Source organism: Hippopotamus amphibius, chromosome 8 (genome assembly GCF_030028045.1).
Source record: "Hippopotamus amphibius kiboko isolate mHipAmp2 chromosome 8, mHipAmp2.hap2, whole genome shotgun sequence".
Taxonomy (NCBI): domain Eukaryota; kingdom Metazoa; phylum Chordata; class Mammalia; order Artiodactyla; family Hippopotamidae; genus Hippopotamus; species Hippopotamus amphibius.
This window is the reverse complement of record NC_080193.1, coordinates 108,121,765-108,140,675: the sequence shown is the minus strand read 5'-3', so window position 1 is coordinate 108,140,675 and position 18,911 is coordinate 108,121,765. Positions and strand designations below refer to the sequence as shown.

The 18,911-nt window shown below is 36.1% G+C and overlaps 1 protein-coding gene across 1 annotated transcript in view; it reads right to left on the bottom strand.

Moving 5' to 3' along the window:
* The window catches only part of DNAH7 (dynein axonemal heavy chain 7), a 244,682-nt gene that overhangs the window by 154,627 nt on the left and 71,144 nt on the right, over positions 1 to 18,911 (bottom strand). The window contains exons 20-23 of the mRNA XM_057746773.1: positions 11,427 to 11,620; positions 9,694 to 9,892; positions 6,937 to 7,077; positions 2,716 to 2,928 (exon numbers count right to left, since the gene is read on the bottom strand). Of these exons, the coding sequence (XP_057602756.1) occupies positions 2,716 to 2,928; positions 6,937 to 7,077; positions 9,694 to 9,892; positions 11,427 to 11,620 (747 nt within the window). The remainder of the gene's footprint in view (positions 1 to 2,715; positions 2,929 to 6,936; positions 7,078 to 9,693; positions 9,893 to 11,426; positions 11,621 to 18,911) is intronic.

Here is an 18,911-nt window from a genome sequence, read left to right as displayed (position 1 = left end):
AACTTCTAAGATCTACTCTTAGCAACTTTCAAGCATGCAATACGATTATTATTAACTACAGTTGCCATGCTGCATATTGCATCCCCATGAATTATTCATTTTATGACTGGAAATTTGGACCTTTTGACTCCTTTCACCCATTTCTCTCATCCCTCACCCCTAGCGCCAGCCTCTGGCAACCCACAATCTGTTCTCTGTATCTATGAGCTTGTTTTTTATAGTGGTGTTTTTTGTTTTAATTTTTTTTTTTAGATTTCACATATAAGTGAGACCATACAGTATTTATCTCTCTCTGACTTATTTCACTTAGCATAATGTCTTCAAGGTCCATTCATGTTGCTGCAAACATCAGTATTTCATTTTTTATGGCTGAGTAGTATTCCATTATATATATCACATTTTCTTTAACCTTCATCCATCAATGAACATTTAGTTTGTTTCCATAACTTGGCTATTGTAAAGAATAATGCAATTAACATGGGGGTGCATATATCTTTTTGAGTTAGTTTTTTTGTTTTCTTCAGATAAATGCCCAGAAGAGGAACTGCTGGATCATACGGTAGTTCTATTTTTAATTTTTTTTTTTTTTTTGGAGCCTCTATACTGTTTTCCATAGTGGCTGTATGAATTTACATTCCCACCAAACGTACATGAAGGTTCCCTTTTTCCACATCCTTGCCAAGATTTGTTACCTCTTGTCTTTTTGAGAACAGCCATTCTACCAGGTATGAGATGATATCCCATTGTGGTTTTGATTTGCATTTCCTGACAATTAGTGATGTTGAGCATCTTTTCATGTGCCTGTTGGCCATCTGTATGTCTTCTTAGAAAACTGTCTATTCAAATTCTCTGCCCATTTTTTAATCAGCTTTTTTTTGTTATTGAGTTGTATGTGTTCCTTATATATATTGGATTTAACCTCTTATCAGATATATAATTTGCAAATATTTTCTCTTATTCAGTAGGTTGCCTTCTCATTTTGTTGATGGTTTACCTTGATGCACAGAAGCTCTTTGGTTTGATGTAGTCCCACTTGTTTATTTTTGCTTTTGCTGCCTTTGCTTTTGGTGTCAAGTTCAAAAAGTCACCAAGACCAATGTAAAGGAGTTACCACCTATACTTTCTTCTAAAAGTTTTATGGATTCAAGTCTTACACTCAAGTCTTTAATCCATTTTGAGTTAATTTGGGGGTATGATATAAGATAGTGGTCCAAATTCATTCTTTTGCATGTGGCTGTCCAGTTTTCCCAACACCATTTATTAAAGAGACTGTCCTTTCCCATTTATATTCTTGGCTCCTTTGTTGTAAATTAATTGACCATATATGTATAGGTTTATTTCTGGACTCTCTATTCTATTCCAATGATCTATGTGTCTGTTTTTATGCCAATAACATACTGGTTTGATTACTTTAGCTTTGTAGTATAATTTGAAATCAGGGAGTGTGATACCTCCAGCTTTGTTCTTCTTTCTCAAGACTGCCTTGGCTATTTGGGGTCTTTTCTGTTTCCATAGAAAGTATCAGGATTGTTTGTCCTATTTTTGTGAAAAATGCAATTGGAATTTTGACAGAAATTGCATTGAATCCATAAATTGCTTTGGGTAGTATGGACATCTTAACAATGTTAATTCTTCCAATCCATTAACACAGATCTTTCCATTTATTTGTGTCTTCTTCAATTTCTTTCATCAGGATCTTATAGTTTTCTGTTCATAGGTCTTTCACCTTCTTGGGTAAATTTATTCCTAGGTATTTTCTTCTTTTTGAGCAATTGTAAATTAGATTGTTTTCTTACTCTTTTTGATAGTTCATTATTCTCCTACATTTGCAATCATTTTTCCAACTTTTTTTTCACTATAGAGGGAATATTATCATCATCACCATTTTACAGATAAGGAAGCTGGTGCCTGAATAGAGTAAGAAACTTGCCCAAGTCACATAGCTGATAAGGGGGGGATGTAGCATTTGAAACAATGATTCCACAGTCTGAGCTCCTAACCACTATACACATGGCCTCATATGGTTTTCCAGGGTTCTGTTTCTTGCATCTCTTCTCCTCCCTCTCCATACCTCCTAACACCTTTCACAAAAGTGAATATGATGAGAACTCTTGAGTCTGTATCTCCAACCATCAGCTCTCTTCCCATTCTCAACAGGCCCAACCTTGTTCACTGTACTGTTCCTGCTCCTCCTGCCTTCCTGATGGTGACTGACATTACCAACTACCCAGATCACCTGATAAAAACTTTCTTCCAGATTATGTTTCTGCTTACTTCAACTGATAGACAAGAGGAAAGTTTAATGACTAAATCAGACTAAACCAGTCTGATTTGTACACTCTTTAGATGTATCAGGAATCTAAAAACACAGACTTAAACTGATTAGTTTCAACATTTTACAGATTCAGCAAGCATAATGACATTTCAAATGAGTAATTTTTTATAATTACTCATAGTTTGTGTGCATCTATATATGTATACGTATTTCTATGTAACTTTGCATTTGGATATAGATGTAGACAGTTTTCATACACATGACATATAGTTTTTGGCCGCCTTAATCTTCAATCTGGAGAATGCTTGTTTGGGTAGAGTCAGCCATCAGCAGGAAAAATCCTATATTACTGATACTATTTCCCACGTGAGCTAGCAAGCACATATTAAATAGCTATGAGCTGAAATTGCTGTGTAATAACATTCAGTGATATTACTTACTTGCCAATAGTACCTAAGCTGACTTAACCATTCAAAGTCAGAGTCATCACTAACTTTCTTGTTAACAAGTGTTGTGAGAACATCTCTAGCATGGACATCCAGCACCACAAGGGCTCCCAGAGTAACACGATTCTGCTTAGACAATTTGCCACGAACCAAGGTGACAATATCATCAATTTGTTTGTTACATTTTTCCAAGTATTGCTCAAGAGCCTGAAAGAAAATAAGATACAATTACTCAATGTGATCAGAATCCTTCTGAACAAAAAAATGTTTGTCCTGCATGTATACAGAATATTTTCTACATTTTTATTATGATTTTCCATATGACATAGCTTAAAAATGATCAGAATTTTTTTTTTTTTACTATAAAGATATTAGTTGAACAAGCTCAGTCATGCCAGACATAGTGGACATACATGGTTTGTGCCTACCCACCACCCCTTCCTTTCCAATTTCCACTCCTATATGTTCTGTGGTTTTGTGAGCTGTCAATCATATTGCCCCATCTCCAAGGCAACATGAAGGAGGGCATATGCGACCCAACCAGAGCCAATCACAGTTCTTTCCAGGGACTGCTGTACAGACAGGAAGAAAAGTGCTTTTCACTAGTTTGGGAGACTCTCAGAATGTCAATCTGAAGCTACTGAAAGCCCTCACCCCACTGAAGAAAAAAAAGCCTGTCAGAGACCAGTAGAGATGAAAAATAGACAACAAAAGAGAAATGCAGCAGTGATGCAGCCCTGAGATCCTGATTCCAAATGCCCCACCTTAGATCTCATGGGTCCTTCTAGTACTCCTATGTGAGCTTCTGAGTAGGATTTGTGCCACTGGAAATGTAAAGATCCTAAAAAACAAAACATCTAACATTTCAGTTTATGGTGAGCTAATGCCAGTTCTCAGGCTTGCTTTCGTAGGGTGGGAGGGGGGATTTCTTTTCTGGCGGGTAAATCTGATTAGTATTTTAAAAAGAGAAGAGGGTTTAGGAAAATCAAATTAAAATCAATGAAAACTTCTGTGCTTAAGGGAAGTGTCAATATGCTGCAGCAGGCTGATGTGGTCGCTTTTCCCCAGTCTAATAATATTTAATAAGCATTGTGCTCCAATGAGTTTATTTCACTCCTTTAGGACCAGGTAAGTGTAGCAATGAAACTATAAGTGAGGATTTCCAAGGATGAGAAAAGCTTAAAGGATAGAGTTGGAGACTTATTTCTTTAAGGATCACTTTCACTACTCCTTGAAATATTTTATCCTTTTTTTTAGTAAGTCATTTTTTCATAAGTTTGGTGTTTAAACACTATTGCATTTATGTTTTTTCATAATTAATTGCTATTAATTTGCTTCATAAGTAGTGAAAAATAAAATTCTGTTCCACCTATGTTTAAATAACCCTAAGTGTTTAAATACTTACAGCCGATTAGTGAATTTAAGTATATTGAGTATACAAGTTAGTAATAATAGTTTTGCTCCTACGAATACACGCCAGTTGCTGCATCTTAGTTTCCTCATCAGTAAAAGTCAAGATCTTTGAGAGCCTTACCAGTTCTCACATACTGGAGTTCAATACAAGGCATAAGATTAAACTTTTAGGATTTGGACCTGACAGTATAAATTATATGTCCATGAGAATTTGTTACTATTTACATTAGCAGAATGTATTTTGCTATACTAGAAAAACAGATTTAGAACTAAAATTTATGCAATACACTAAGTTCTTTAGGAACTACATTATAATGAATCAATGAGAATTCAGATCAGCTAAATTAAAAAAATCATGATAGTGAATCATTTTTGTTACATTTTATTCACTGTAAACTGTTCTGTACAGTGAACTAATGAATCTAAAGGTAACTATCAATATTATTATATAGTCAGCCAAGATAAACCCTGTCTGGAATCATATATTTTTTATCATACCTAGTTCCCTCTACATATATAATGATAAACTGATTCAAAACCATATCGGTGTTTGCAAAAACCCAAGCTCTGTGACAGTGGTGATTCTTTTATTTTTTAGCCCCTGTAATGCCTCATATTCTGACTAATTCCACAGTCAATATTCTTTGAATAAATAAATGGAAACAGATCCTGAAGGGAACAGGTCCTCTGGAAGTGGGACAGTACAACATGGTGCTATTATAGCATCAAGCTCCAGACAACTTTGGGTGTCTGCATAGAATGGAAATGTCTAGTCTTCTCTGAGGCTGCCAAGAGTCTCCAGTTACTCAACCACAGTCATCAGTTTCAAATGTGAACCACACATTAACTAAGGAAAAAGTTATCAACACATAGAATACTAAAACATATGCCATCCTCCCATGATAGAACCACATATTAAATTTTCTTAAATCATCAATGCTTTAGAATACTAAAACATAAGCCAGCCCCTCCTGATGCTGCTACGGAACTTAAAACTGCATGAGACACAGACAGGGACAAGGTACACAGGCAGCAGACGAAGGGCATATTGAAACAGAGTATTCACAAGCAGAGGAAAAAGAAAAGAATTAATTTTTAAGGACATGTGCAAAGCTTAATTTCATTCCATGAAATTTGGCTATGTAAAACGTCACAAAATGCAACAGAAGAGAACAATCTAGCAAGTAACAGCAAAAAAGGCTGGCTAAGTCCCACTGAGGGACAGCTTCAGAGGACCTACATCTATGAAGCTGAGTTCCCCTGGAGCAGCCATCACTCCAGGGATGAATTCTCATTTTGGCTTTCTCCGTGAATGGCTCCATATGTGCACCATATTACATGAGTAGGAAAAAATGGAATAAATTAATAAATGAGTAAATAAATAGCCTCACATCAGTATCAGTGGATACTGCTATAAATAAAAAAAAATCTATTTGTAACTGTATACAATATGTAAGAACAATATGGTAAGAATTGCAGGCAGATCGTTTTGAGCAGAGGACACATTGAAATGGAGTGACCTAAAATGAGTGTCCCTTGAGATTCAAATTACACTTGGATGATAAGTAGAAGCATGAAAAGTTTATACTTAAATCCTCTACCTCAACTCCTACCTGTTTCAGAGAAAGATATGATTTTGACAGACAGGTGGAGGATTAATGAACCACATTCAAACTGAAGAAATGTAGAAGATGCCTACAAATTTGTCTGATTTGCTGATGTTTGCTTCTCTGTTCCCTCTGTTTCCCACAGCAATGAATGAGAAAGTTGGCATGGTGGTTTGGGGGGGCCCGCAAGCAAGGAGAGAGATCCAGGAGGCTACACATCCCCCGATAACCCACGTTGGCGATGGAGGAATCCCTTTGTGTGGGGAGTGGCTGACTGCTAGCTTAAAAGTGAAAAGACAAAATGAAGTTTCTGGACACACTGTGGAGAAAAGAAAAATGCACATGGAGAGAGACAGCCAAGAGCCCAGGAGTATCCCCAAAGGCTTACTGCCATAAGGGAAACCCTCATTCCCCATGCTCTCATTTCCATGAAGAAAGACTTTTCCCTAAAAATCCCTGACTTCCTGCCCTACGCCCTTATCCCTTCCCTAGAGGAGAAATAAGTGACCTGTTGGTAAATTGGAGTGAACTAAGCATGTGTCACCCAGCTCCTTCCTCTATGGGATCTGACTGCTTACAGAGAATACGAGTCTGTCTCAAATTCAACACTCGCCAGTGTTCAATACCTTACAGATAATAATGCCAAACGCCATGTAAAAAATACATTAAAAACTCACGGTTTTAAACAACATCTGCAATTGCTAGATTCTGACTGGCCCATCAGTCAACTGAAAGTTGACCTGCTTGAAATCCTACCTTAAGGATAAGAATGCTGCACTGAATGAAGAGTCTGTTTTTAATTAATAACAGCAATTCAATTAATAATGTTAAATTCATTTATCTGTTAGAATAATTAAAATGAAGCATCATTCAAAATATTATTTACTAAAAATCAGTACCTTGAAAATTAAAATAGTCAAAATAAGTCAATATTTCTTGTCTTCATAGGTAGTTTTACTGAAGATATAAAAGAGAATTATGTTATGTATTTCCTCCTAATCTTTCTGAGTTTAGGAATTTTCTTTGTCCTGCTATCACTCTAATTTTAAAGGCATAAAAATGTATATAATAACAAGATTGAGGCTCCAGTACCCTTGGCTTTTGGAGTGGATTGTCTTTATTTTTAGAATAACTGTATTATGGCAATAATAACTATTGAACAAATACTGAAAAACCTGGGGTAATGAAAGCTTACCTCTTGTCCTTTTGCAATAGCTGTTTGTACTTCTATTGTCCAAAAGGTTTGGGATACACAGAGAACTGTCTGTCCAGGCCAATCTCTTACCCATTTAATTCGTTCACATTGTGTATAGGCAAAAATTGCATCTCTAATTACCTAATTAAAAAAGTAAATGCTAAAGGTAAAGAGTTTCATACTTTATTTGAACAAGGTAAACAATGAAGAGCTAACTCCTAAAAGGATTAACTTGTGCTGCTCAACTTTTTACATCTTAGCCAATTATGAAGATTCAAAGCATGTGACTAAAGTTTTTCCACACACCTGTGAGCAAAACAAATATATTACATAGCATTTTATTTTGCTGATACATAATCTATTTGTGTGAACCATATTATATGAAATATTTCTTTGACCAGTCATAGCCAAAGATGTCCTAGATACATTTGGACTGAACAAACACAAGCAATTTTATTACAAAACACAAGTCCAAGTACTTCCAAAATAAGATCTGTCAAATTCACAGGTAATTGTTTTCTTTGAACTTGATTATACCCCTACTCAGCCATGTGCATATGTGTACACACACACTCAAGCACACTACACAACTCCTCTAAAGTTCCTCCTGTGTTGCCAGACCTCACTCCCTCTCAGTCCTTTGGTTTGATGCCCAAGGCTATGATGACAGGGTGCATATATAATTCATTCACGGAGAGTTGAGAGTTGTAAATTCAGGAACTCTAATTCATGTGCTTTGCTACGTATGTTTTCAGTGGATTCACAGATCCACTTTTTCTACCAGCCTTCAGTGGGAAACATCCTAATCTATTACATGTATCAACCAAAAATAGTAACGTCTATGAGGTGATAGCCACATTAATGTTTGAATTTCAAAAAAGATTGTCAAAATTACATTTTTCAGAGAAATATATAAGGATAGGTGAACCTTTCTGGATTTCTAGTTTAGCTAGGATATTTATGGAGCTGAATAGAACTGAAAGGCAATGTTGGCTATTGACAATAAAGAAAAGGTAAAAGGCCAGAAGAAGCCACAGAAAGGGCAGGTGAAAAGGAGCAAATGAGAGATGGGAGGAACACAGGAAAGAATGGAAGATACAGTAGAGAAATACCAAGGATGGAATAAGCATGTGTTCTAGAAGGACACGTGGAGAGAACAAGAGGCAGGCATTAAAATCTAAATCACAAATTTCTATAGAGTTGGAGGAGGAGAAACATGATTACATAAAGTTCTACAATACTGTATATAAAATATATTATGAAACTGTGTACGCCATGTATGAAAAAGAACATATTTTGGTGATAGCAAACTATGTTAAACCCACAATAATCCAGTAAAATAAAGGGGCAAAGGTGCCAGGAACATGATTTTTTATTATTTACAAATGACACAAAATTCACTTAATTTAGGCAGGCAGTAGCCTTTCAAGCATGCAAATACATACAGCACAACACACACATCTCCTATCTGCAGTATTTTACATTGCATTTACTCTCATTTTTCCCTCCAACACAAACTTACACATGAACATTTGGGGAAGATATTTCCTACACAGTTCCTTGCCACCCCACCTTAATGCTCTGAAATGCTAACCAAAATATTTTCTCTGAGTACTTTGACAAACAAAATTGAGTTGAAATAGTATTAGATATGTCTACAATAATGAGTTATCACTGTATACATCCATTAACAGATCATATAACCAATTCAATGCTAAGTAGTGGTCAAAGTGAAATTCATTTAATTGCTAATAGCTACATAAATGGGAATACTGCTTGTCAATATTTGTCAACCCCTACGAAAGCTCATCCTCTTAGGCCCAGTGATCCTACATGTGAGAAGTTATCATAAGAAAAATTCAATCAAATAAACCAGTTGTATGCATAAGGGCGTTCATTATCACTTAGTCCATAATAGGGAGAAATGGGAACCTGTCCAAAAGACTTTGCATCTATCGAAAAAATATAATGTAGGCAAATACTAAAATTATATTTAAGAGGAAGAAGCATTAAGACACATGATGTATATTAAACACCTAGATTCCAATGAATTTTTCAATAATGTGTGACAGAATCTGAAAAATTAATGAAAACTGTTGTTGATTAGGACCTGATGTCATATTTCCTTCTCGTCCTTGCTCTCATGCTTCCCTGCTCAATCATGATTTTTATTACTGGTAAGGAACTTGAATGCTAAGTCCACATTATAGTAAAAAATGAATTTAACTGCTCAATTAATCTCTACTTGTTTCCACAACTTAAAATTCTCCACTCACAAAAATAATTACAAATGATTGAGGTGATAACATGTTTTCTGAGATGTGGAAAACATGAAGTTACTCTTAATTGCAGAAAGTACTTATGATTTTCTAACATTTTGGTACATATTTTATATATGCACAAAACAAAAGCAACCACGGAGGAACACACCTGTCAAGGAGACTGATATGAAACTGTTAGAGAGGTGCTTCCAAGGCAAAACTAAAGATAGACCATGGAGACCAAAATGTGTGTAACGCTGAAAGCACAAGAAATGAGACAGACTCATGACTAAAACCCAAGTTTTTTGCAGTATTTTATGGCTTTTCAAGTGAGACACTGAAAAATTAATGTCACAGACCGTATCTTTGCCTTCAATCTATCTATTACAATTGAATTGGTAATTCATGACTCAATTTGTCTAAATAACAGTGCATTTATCAGTAATACATCAACATTCTATCATCTTTACTAGGAATAATAAATACAGTCAGCTACCTTGTGGATGGATTTAATCATAACTCTCTCTAACTCAACCAACCACTTCTCCACTTGACCTCTGGCTTTGGCTGTTGAAATGGTGTCTACAAGTTCCACCACCTCTCCTTCACTACTATTCATGTGAGTAATGTCCAAACTTTCTGTAAATTCCACCTTTGCAATTCCTTCAAAACATTTCTTCAAGTGAGGTTGCACTCTGTCAGGGAAAAATAAATGTTTAAGAGAATTAACCAAATAAAAGCAATTCCTAAATATCAGTGTTCTTTGTATACCAATCTTCATTCAAAATTCATAAATGTGTACTATGTGTGAGGCCCCTGCTAGATGCTAGAGATGAACTGCTGATAGAAAACAACAAAAAAAAGATAATTCCTGCCTGTATGGTTGTATGGATTATACAGTCCAATGGGAGATCATCATTAATTGAATAATCAGAAAAAGATCTCTAAAATTACAATTATAATAAGAGCTACATGAGGCTTTGTTTCCAACACAATGAATCGAAAGATGTTAAAAGTAATATAAGGACCAACCCAATCTTGACCAACAGATAAAACACTAATCTGAAGAATCTTCAAATGCATAAAAGTAGATATTTCAACTGGGATCTTCAGAGACTATTGCAAATTATGAACTAGGTTTAGTGCTTTAAATAAATCAACTACTTTGAAGGTGCTCAACTTTAGTCTATTCATTGTAATACAGGTGGAACTGACTAAAAGCCTCATTTTTGGCACATTACAGCCAATTAATTGAATTTATCCTTCAAGCAGGCAAAAAGGGGCAGAGTATAAAAAGTTAGATGGAAACCTGAGTCTAAATTTATCTTTTTGTCTGGATTACTTGTCTCCTACTTAAGGCACAAGACATAAAGTTGACAAATTTAACAAGTATCTATTCACTGTCTGATGTATACTAGACACTCTCCTAAGCAATAGGGAATCAGCTGTTGGGGGAAAAAAAGTCAAAAATCTCAGCCATCATGGAGCTTATGTTCTGCTAGAGGAAATCAAACAGTAAAAAAAAATAAGCACACTATAGAGTAAGCCAGATGATAAAAAGTGTGCCAAAAGAAAACAAGGCAGAGAAGATAATCAGGAGAGGTGACTAGGAAGTGCTGGAAGGGTTGCCATTTTAAATACAGTGGCCAGGGAAGGCCTTCATAAGTGGCAGATGTTTGAGCAGGTTTCCACAAAGATCTAGAGGAGGTAATGGAAGTCTTATGGCTATTAGGGTGATGAGGAACCTAGGCAAAGAGAACAGCATGCTGAGGGAGGAGGCTGCCCCTTTTATGGGACAACTGCAAGGACTACAGCAGAATAAACAAGAAGAAAACTAGTGGGGGATGACTAGGAAGGGTCATGTGGGAGCACCTGCGTAGGTGACTGCAAGCCACTGAGAGGGCACTGACTTTTACTCTGCATGGAATGTAGAACAGTGATGTGCTCTGAAAAATCTGCAAGACAACGTGATAAAATGAGAATGCAGTCCAAGATTCATCACATTCGGAAAACATCATTCAATGGTATTACATATATTTTTAATAATTATTTAAGTTGATTATTGATATGATTTAGAATAGTCTTGAAAAAGTTATTACATAAACAAAATCACATATATTTAAGTTCTGCAGTATTCTGAAAAGCCAGAAAACTTAGCCACGTATTATATACATATATGTACATATATCTAAATATAAATATATATATAAGTATATAAATCTTATTTACCTAGTGGGATCTTTAGTCTCAGATAGTATCTCAAGAAGTTCATCATTAGACAAGAAAAAGAATCTGGGGAAGAAGAGACGTTTCTTTTCCAAATATTCATTAAGTCCTTTAAGAATGAGTTCCAAAAGTTCATTAGATTTTTTCAGCCTCTCCAGCATTCTCTCAGTAGTTACAACTGCCAGAACATGTTTATCCTAAAAATTAATAAATGCACAACTCAAAAATATTAGATATTCATATTGACTTTATATTCATATTATATTTGAGATTGATATGGTTTTAATATAACAAAGGTTATACAAAATGTAAAGTGAATAATTATCTTTTAAAAGTACTCTTGCAGGGACTTCCCTGGTGGCACAGTGGTTAAGAATCTGCCTGCCAGCAATGCAGACTCAACGCAGCCAATAAATAAATAAATTTATATTAAAAAAATAAAAGTACTCTTGCATAGTCTAGATCTTTAATTATGTAAAAATCACGTTGGCTTGACCCTCAGTAATGTTGGCCACTATTTCTCATTCTAAGGTGGGAATTGTGAGAGTCAGACAATGAGAGAGAAGGGGTGAAGGGGGTGAAGAAAACACTGTCTGAACACACAAGAAGGACAGGAGGAAACAGTAGTATGAGATATGTTTGTCTTTTATTCTTTGAGGACAAGGACTCTAAGATATGTCATCATTATAATTATTATTTTGAATATTGTTATCAATAATAAAAAAGAAAACCACAATTCCTGTTTTATAACTGTAGATAAAAATAAGGGTTTGGGAGTGGGGAGGGAGGAGCTTTCCATTAAGATCTTACATTGCAAAGAACTACCTTTGGAACTGCATTATAACACTGCTTACTGAAGGACTTAAGCTCAAGGTGTGTTCTTTCTGAACTCTCTAGAGACAAAGATTGTTCTACTTTCAAGGCAAGGATTTCTGAGCATTCTATCACTTGAAAGTGTCACTGTGAGCTATTTGCTTTCAACGGATTCAAACACAATCAAGTATTTTAAAAACCCTTCTTTTATGCTGTGGGATTCAAAATAAGAATTATAGCCAAAAGCCGATCTTAAGAACTGATATGTTAAGAAAGTAGTTTACTGATTTCTCAAAATACCCATACAAGTAACCACCAGGCTTATGAAAATCTTTAGAAATACATATTAAAACACAATCTAGAGAGAGTTGAAACAAAATTCTTTATACTTTTTTTCCTTAACACATGATTGATGTCATCCAGGTATATTCTTGGTCTTATAATCCCAAACTCAGTGTTCACCACTGACACCAATGACAAAGGAAGAAGAGTTCTTTACTAAATAGGCTTAAAGGTGTGAGAAAGAGGTGTTAAAATACTCTAGAGATTTTTTTTTTTTTGCTTTTTTTATTTTTTGGGGGGTACACCAAGTTCAATCATCTGTTTCTATACACATATCCCCGTATTCCCTCCCTTCCTTGACTCCCCTAGCCTCGAGTCCCCCCCACCCTCCCCGCCCCAGTCCTCTAAGTCATCTTCCATCCTCGAGTTGGACTCCCTTTGTTATACAACAACCTCCCACTGACTATCTATTTTACAGTTGATACTATATATATGTCTGTGCTACTCTCTCGCTTAGTCTCAGTTTCCCCTTCACCCCCTGCCCCCTCCCAAACCTCGAGTTCTCCAGTCCATTCTCTGTATCTGTGTCCTTGTTCTTGTCACTGAGTTCATCAGTACCATTTTTAGATTCCGTATATGTGAGTTAGCATACAATATTTGTCCTTCTCTTTCTGACTTACTTCACTCTGTATGACAGATTGTAGTTCTATCCACCTGATTACATATAGCTCCATCTCATCCCTTTTTATAGCTGAGTAATATTCCATTGTGTATATATGCCACATCTTCTTTATCCATTCATTTGTTGATGGGCATTTAGGTTGCTTCCATGTCCTGGCTATTGTAAATAGTGGTGCAATAAACATTATGGTACAAGTTTCTTTTGGGATTATGGTTTTCTTTGGGTATATGCCCAGGAGTGGGATTACTGGATCATATGGTAGTTCTATTTGTAGTTTTTTAAGGAACCTCCAAATTGTTTTCCATAGTGGCTGCACCAACTTACAGTCCCACCAACAGTGCTACTCTAGAGATTTTAATCATCAAACCAAATTAACCTCGTGAGAATACACTGGTACATTTAGAAATTTACATGAAATTAAATCAAGGGAATATTGATAAAATTCAACAGAATTTCAAGATTAACTAATTAAACTTATTTTTTGGTACTTAGCCACAGTGAGTTTGGTACTCACTGAAAGATCAGTCAAAAATTTCCACTGTAAATTGTTTCATATAAAAATTTTATTCCACTGCAAGAACATGTTTTTGTTAGTATACTTTCAATGTGACTGGAAAGGAAAGATAATTTTCTGCTTTGTTCTGAAATATAACAATGTAACTTGCAAACAGCAATTTAAACAAAGAACAAAATAATTATCATTAATACTTGCTTTTTCAGTAAAACAGGTTCTTATGAGATACACAACATATGCAACTCACTTATCTTTAAAGAGGCACAATTTTTAAAAGGCATTTTATTATATTTCCTAAGAGTTTTATGTTTCAGATAAATATTTAAAAATGCACACAAAAAGGCATGACAGAGACTCAGGTTGTAATTTAATGTGCAGTTCATTCAAAAAAGTATGGAGTAGAACTCTTGTAGTCCTAAATTCAAAGACCCAAATGGCATTCTTAGAGTGCCACCTTCTGGAAAAGTACGCTTTTCTTTGTTGGAAAAAAAGAGTTGCTAATAAATGTGAAAAATTCCTGTCATGAATTAACAACGTTTTATTCTCAGCCAAAGAATTTATTGCAATTTGCTATTTTGGATCTGAGATTTGAAAGCTAAAAAAATTCTGTTATTTAAAACAACAGCTCATATTTCTTTCCTTAAATATTACAATTACAAAAGAAATACCCCTGGAAGCACTTAGCATTTGAGCAAAAAATTTTTATTGAATTCCTGAGGTCAAACTTATTTATCTAGATCAGCTCAATAACTCTGAGTCAAATATGCTAGTTCTGAATGAACACAGGCAATAATCTATATACCTTGGTATGTGGACTTAAGAAAAAATGTATAGAAAAGTAATCAACCACCTCCTGCCTGGAAACTAAACTAAACACTCCCATGAGAAGGTAAACAGAATAGAAACTGCATCGCATGAAGGAAAGCACAGACCTTGTTCCTAGTCACTTAATTAACCCAAGTCTCTATTTTCTTATCTTTAAAATGTGGATAAGAGCCTTCTCCCAAAGTTGTTATGAGGACAAAATATTGGAAGCACCTAATATGGTGCCTAGAACACACATATGTCTCAAACGACCCTTTCCATTTCCCTTTCTATAACTGTCTCTTGAAGAGATACAGACAGACAGACAGACAGACACTACTCTGGAGAAACAGATGGAGTAAGTCACTTACATCACTCCATTGGTTTAATGGAGTTAAAATGAACACTTTATAAACTGCCATTCTTCTGGTAAGATATTTATCACAGTAAAATAAAACTGGCTTTAAGTTCCTTTAAGCATTGCCACAAAATTCTGGTACAGAGTAGACATTTCATAAATATTTGTTGAATGCTTGAGTGAATGAGGATGAGTTAAAGCCCACAGACACAGAAAGGAACTCAAGGAACTACGACCCTCCCTATTGTACCAACTTATTAGCTAATGTTCTCAAGACAGAACAATAAGATGTTATAACAGGAAGCTACCAGAAATTTGAAACTAAGTATGACTCCTTTGACATTTTAATTACTTTTCGTCTTCTAGAGAGGAAAAGGAATTATTAACTGCCATATTTTTTGGTTAAAGGAATAATTTTACAAATTTTCCGTGTCTTCTTTTGCTTCACAAGTATCACCACTCTCATCAGCTCAAGTGACAAGCTACTGGTTGATTTACATTTCTAAACCAAATGCCTGAAATTTTAATTGTGGCATACAGGGAGAGCATTCTAATTACTGCTGCCAGGAAGCTTCACAGAAAATACACTTAATGGAATTATGCTCAAGCCTGTTCAGTAAACTTTCAGAAGCATAAACTTCCCAAACAGAAATCCCTGGACAACAAAAAACTGATAAGATCCTCTTTAAACATTTTAAGTACTAAGAAAGGAAATGTGGGTTCAGTGAATACACCTTTATGCTCCCTTACAATTTTCAGATCCTTTGACCTCACCAAAAATAGAAATTCTTTGAAGATGCAGCATGTTTCTAGGATTAGTCCAACACTTGGGACACAGTTATCTAAAACTGAATTTTCAGAGGTTTTTCAGAATAAACTCAGAATTCTTAGAACTAGCAATAATTCAAGGATCGATCTCAATTTAACTATTCATCCACTCACTCAACAAATATTTATGGAGGACTTGATACATGTCAGACACTGTTCTCAGTGCTTGGTCCACAACAGTGAACAAAAGAGACAAAGGTATAGTACGTTAGGAGGTGACGGACGCTGTAAAAAAGAAAAGGGTGATCAGGATTGCCAGGAAAGGCAAAGGCAGGTTGCAATTTAAATATGATGCTCAACGTGAGCCTCTTTATAAAGGTAATATTCGAGAAAAGACTTCAAGGGAGCAAAGGCACTGATGAGTTCTGCAGATATTTGGAGGTACAGCATTTCAGGAACAGGATCCAGTCAGTTCAAAGGTTCTAGCACAGAGTGTGTTTGGCATGTGTGAATGAAGAAAAAAAAAAAAAAGGAAGCTGGTGTGGCTGGAATAGAGTGAGTAAGGTGGAAAGTTATAAGGACAGAGAGGTAAAAGGGTAGAGTGAGCAAATTAAGAACTTCCTGTTGAAGGAAACCATTGCTGCATCCCATACAGACGCATTTCTCCCCTGGATGCTAAGATATTTCAACTAGAAAAATCACAAGTTGGGAAGCAAAATTGTTGTGAGAAGTTTACTGGGCGAGTTGGTATAACGTGTCACTGTCATTTTCACTCCTTAATTCCCAGACCCCTGTATTCTGCCTATAGGAGAAATTCTCTATTAGAAGCTGGTTGAGAACATACGCTATGTATCCTTAGAACTGCACCCCAAACTCACAAACTATTTTCTTCCTGCTAGTAGAGCAGCTGAGTCTTCAACATGAGACACTCCACTTTTAGGAAGGTCAATGCTCACAGTAGGACCTGTAAATCTTATGAGTATCAGGCAATTGCCTCATTTCCCTCGTAATGTGAGTTCCTTAGCAGAAGCAATGTCATGTGGAAACTGTGACAATAAGTCATTCAGTAAGTCAATGAATGACAGTGTTGGCAGAAATGTGGAATGAGAAAGAAAAACCCCTCTGGTGCAGAAAAATCACTGATTCTTTCTAAGTTGAAAGAGATCCAATGTATTTAATTCCTTCTAAAAGGCTGCCTTGCCCCTTCAGGTGTGATCCTGCAGCAGAAGCACTTTGTCAGTTTCTGCTTTTGGCAGCTTGGACACTCAGCAGTGTTGGATAAGGGACAGCCCGTAATGACAAGTCCTTCCATAATTCCCATCTCTACCATCATGACTTCTTTGTTTGTAGCTTGAGTGACCATATAACCCAGTTTGATGAGGAGAGTCCTGGCTTATGCTTACTCTTCTGGCTTACTTAGTAATTGCTTTAACTCTCAGAAGTTCTGCAGTCTGGACAATATATTACATGATTATTCTATGCATAGTGCACTGTACATACAGTGGCATATGCTGACTGACGTTCACAAAATAGATCAACTGGTCAACTATATTATTAAGTGCTTCCTTTTGCAGTACTGTCTTTTATTAAACACTTACATGGAGCACAAATATATTCTAGTCTATTCTGTGATCCCTTATACCTCTTCCCCAGACCTCCTTGTTATCAGTCTTCCAATCTTGTTTCTTTTAAGTCCTTGATCATACAGCCAAACTGTTTGCTACTGACTAAGACAATGTAGATCCACACTTCTGGCCATTTGTATAGGCAAGGTCTAAAAAAACCCCTAATATTTATTGAAGTTGTACCCTCTAGAAGGATTCCCTTCTGCTACCCTTTAAGCCAATTCCCTAAGTGGGGGTTGTAATTTCTGCTTCTGGATGATATGTAAGCATATTTTGCAGAAACCTATAAATCAGTCTTTAATTTCTTTAAATCATATCAAGGAAGTTTTGGCATTTCAACTTCATTTAGGAAGGCCATCATGGAAGCCAGGTTTTGATCAAAAAAGCAAGTAAAACAGAATCATTCACATCTCCCTGACTAGCTCATGGAAACAAGGATCTCTGGTAAGTGCACTCACATCAATATATTTGACTGTATCTAACTTAGGTTTTCCCCAGGCAATTGCTATTACAATATAATACTGCCCATATTCCTTAGGATTCTGACAAGGGAGGCTCTCAGTGTGAGAGTCAGGGTACCGAGTGTCAATCCAGTTCACTCGTGTCCCCATTCTCAGTTCTCACCATCCCTCTCTTTCCCAATAAGTAAATTATCTTTCACAGAACAGATCTGGCAAGGCTCCGAATTAAATTACATTGTAATTTGGCAACCCGCTGGATCAGACTCTGTAATTTTTGGCTATGTCAAACTTGTAACTATGAGAATTAAGAGGCTCTCTGAAGGCAATCATGGAAGCGCCTTAATCCTCTCACCACGTCTTGAGCAAAGAATTTAAGCCCTGAATTATGCCATTTCTTTAATTTCTCCAATGTTTTAGAAAAAAATTCAACCCATCTCGCATCCTTTGTATTTCAAATTTGTACTCTATTGACCTATTCCAGCAGCCACTTGCTCCACCAAAGCATTGCCTGTAAAACAGACTCTTTATTCCAGGAGACCAAAAAAATAATTTAAGTAAGTGAATTTTGCACTGCATGCCAGGTACCACCAGTGTTCCATTTTCAGATGGTAACTCGATTTCAACTGCCCTAAAATCCAACTTGGTTGTGTAGACCAAGATCCTAGATCCCAACTTTGAGGGTTCCATATCTTTATTCAGAGTTCAGTGCAGAATCCTTCTAGGTAATTAAGCAAAAGGAAATTTAATATAGGGAATTAAGTAATTACAAAAGGTATCACTTTTATAACCACTAGGAGGTCTAGGGGAGCACACTCCAAGCTGGGCTTCCAGGAAAGACTCCTAGAACCCTGTGGAACTGATCTTCCAGGACTGTTACTACCTCTGCTCCAGTACAGACAAAAGGATGCCAACACTGGAACTACTGCATTCAAAAATACACCATGGTGGCTGTGATTCTAGAATCAGAGAGCAGGACCATGAAGCCACCATCATCATCATCTCTAAATACCCATAAAACTGGTGACCACACATTGAAATCTGTTGGAAAAGAAAAAACAAGTGATCTTGCTTGACAGCAGAAATAGCTAAAATGGCAAAAAGATGGCTGCTGTATGCCTTCCAAATCCCAAATGAGTGTACCTAATCATCGAAATTGAATTCAATTCCAGAAACCTAGATGC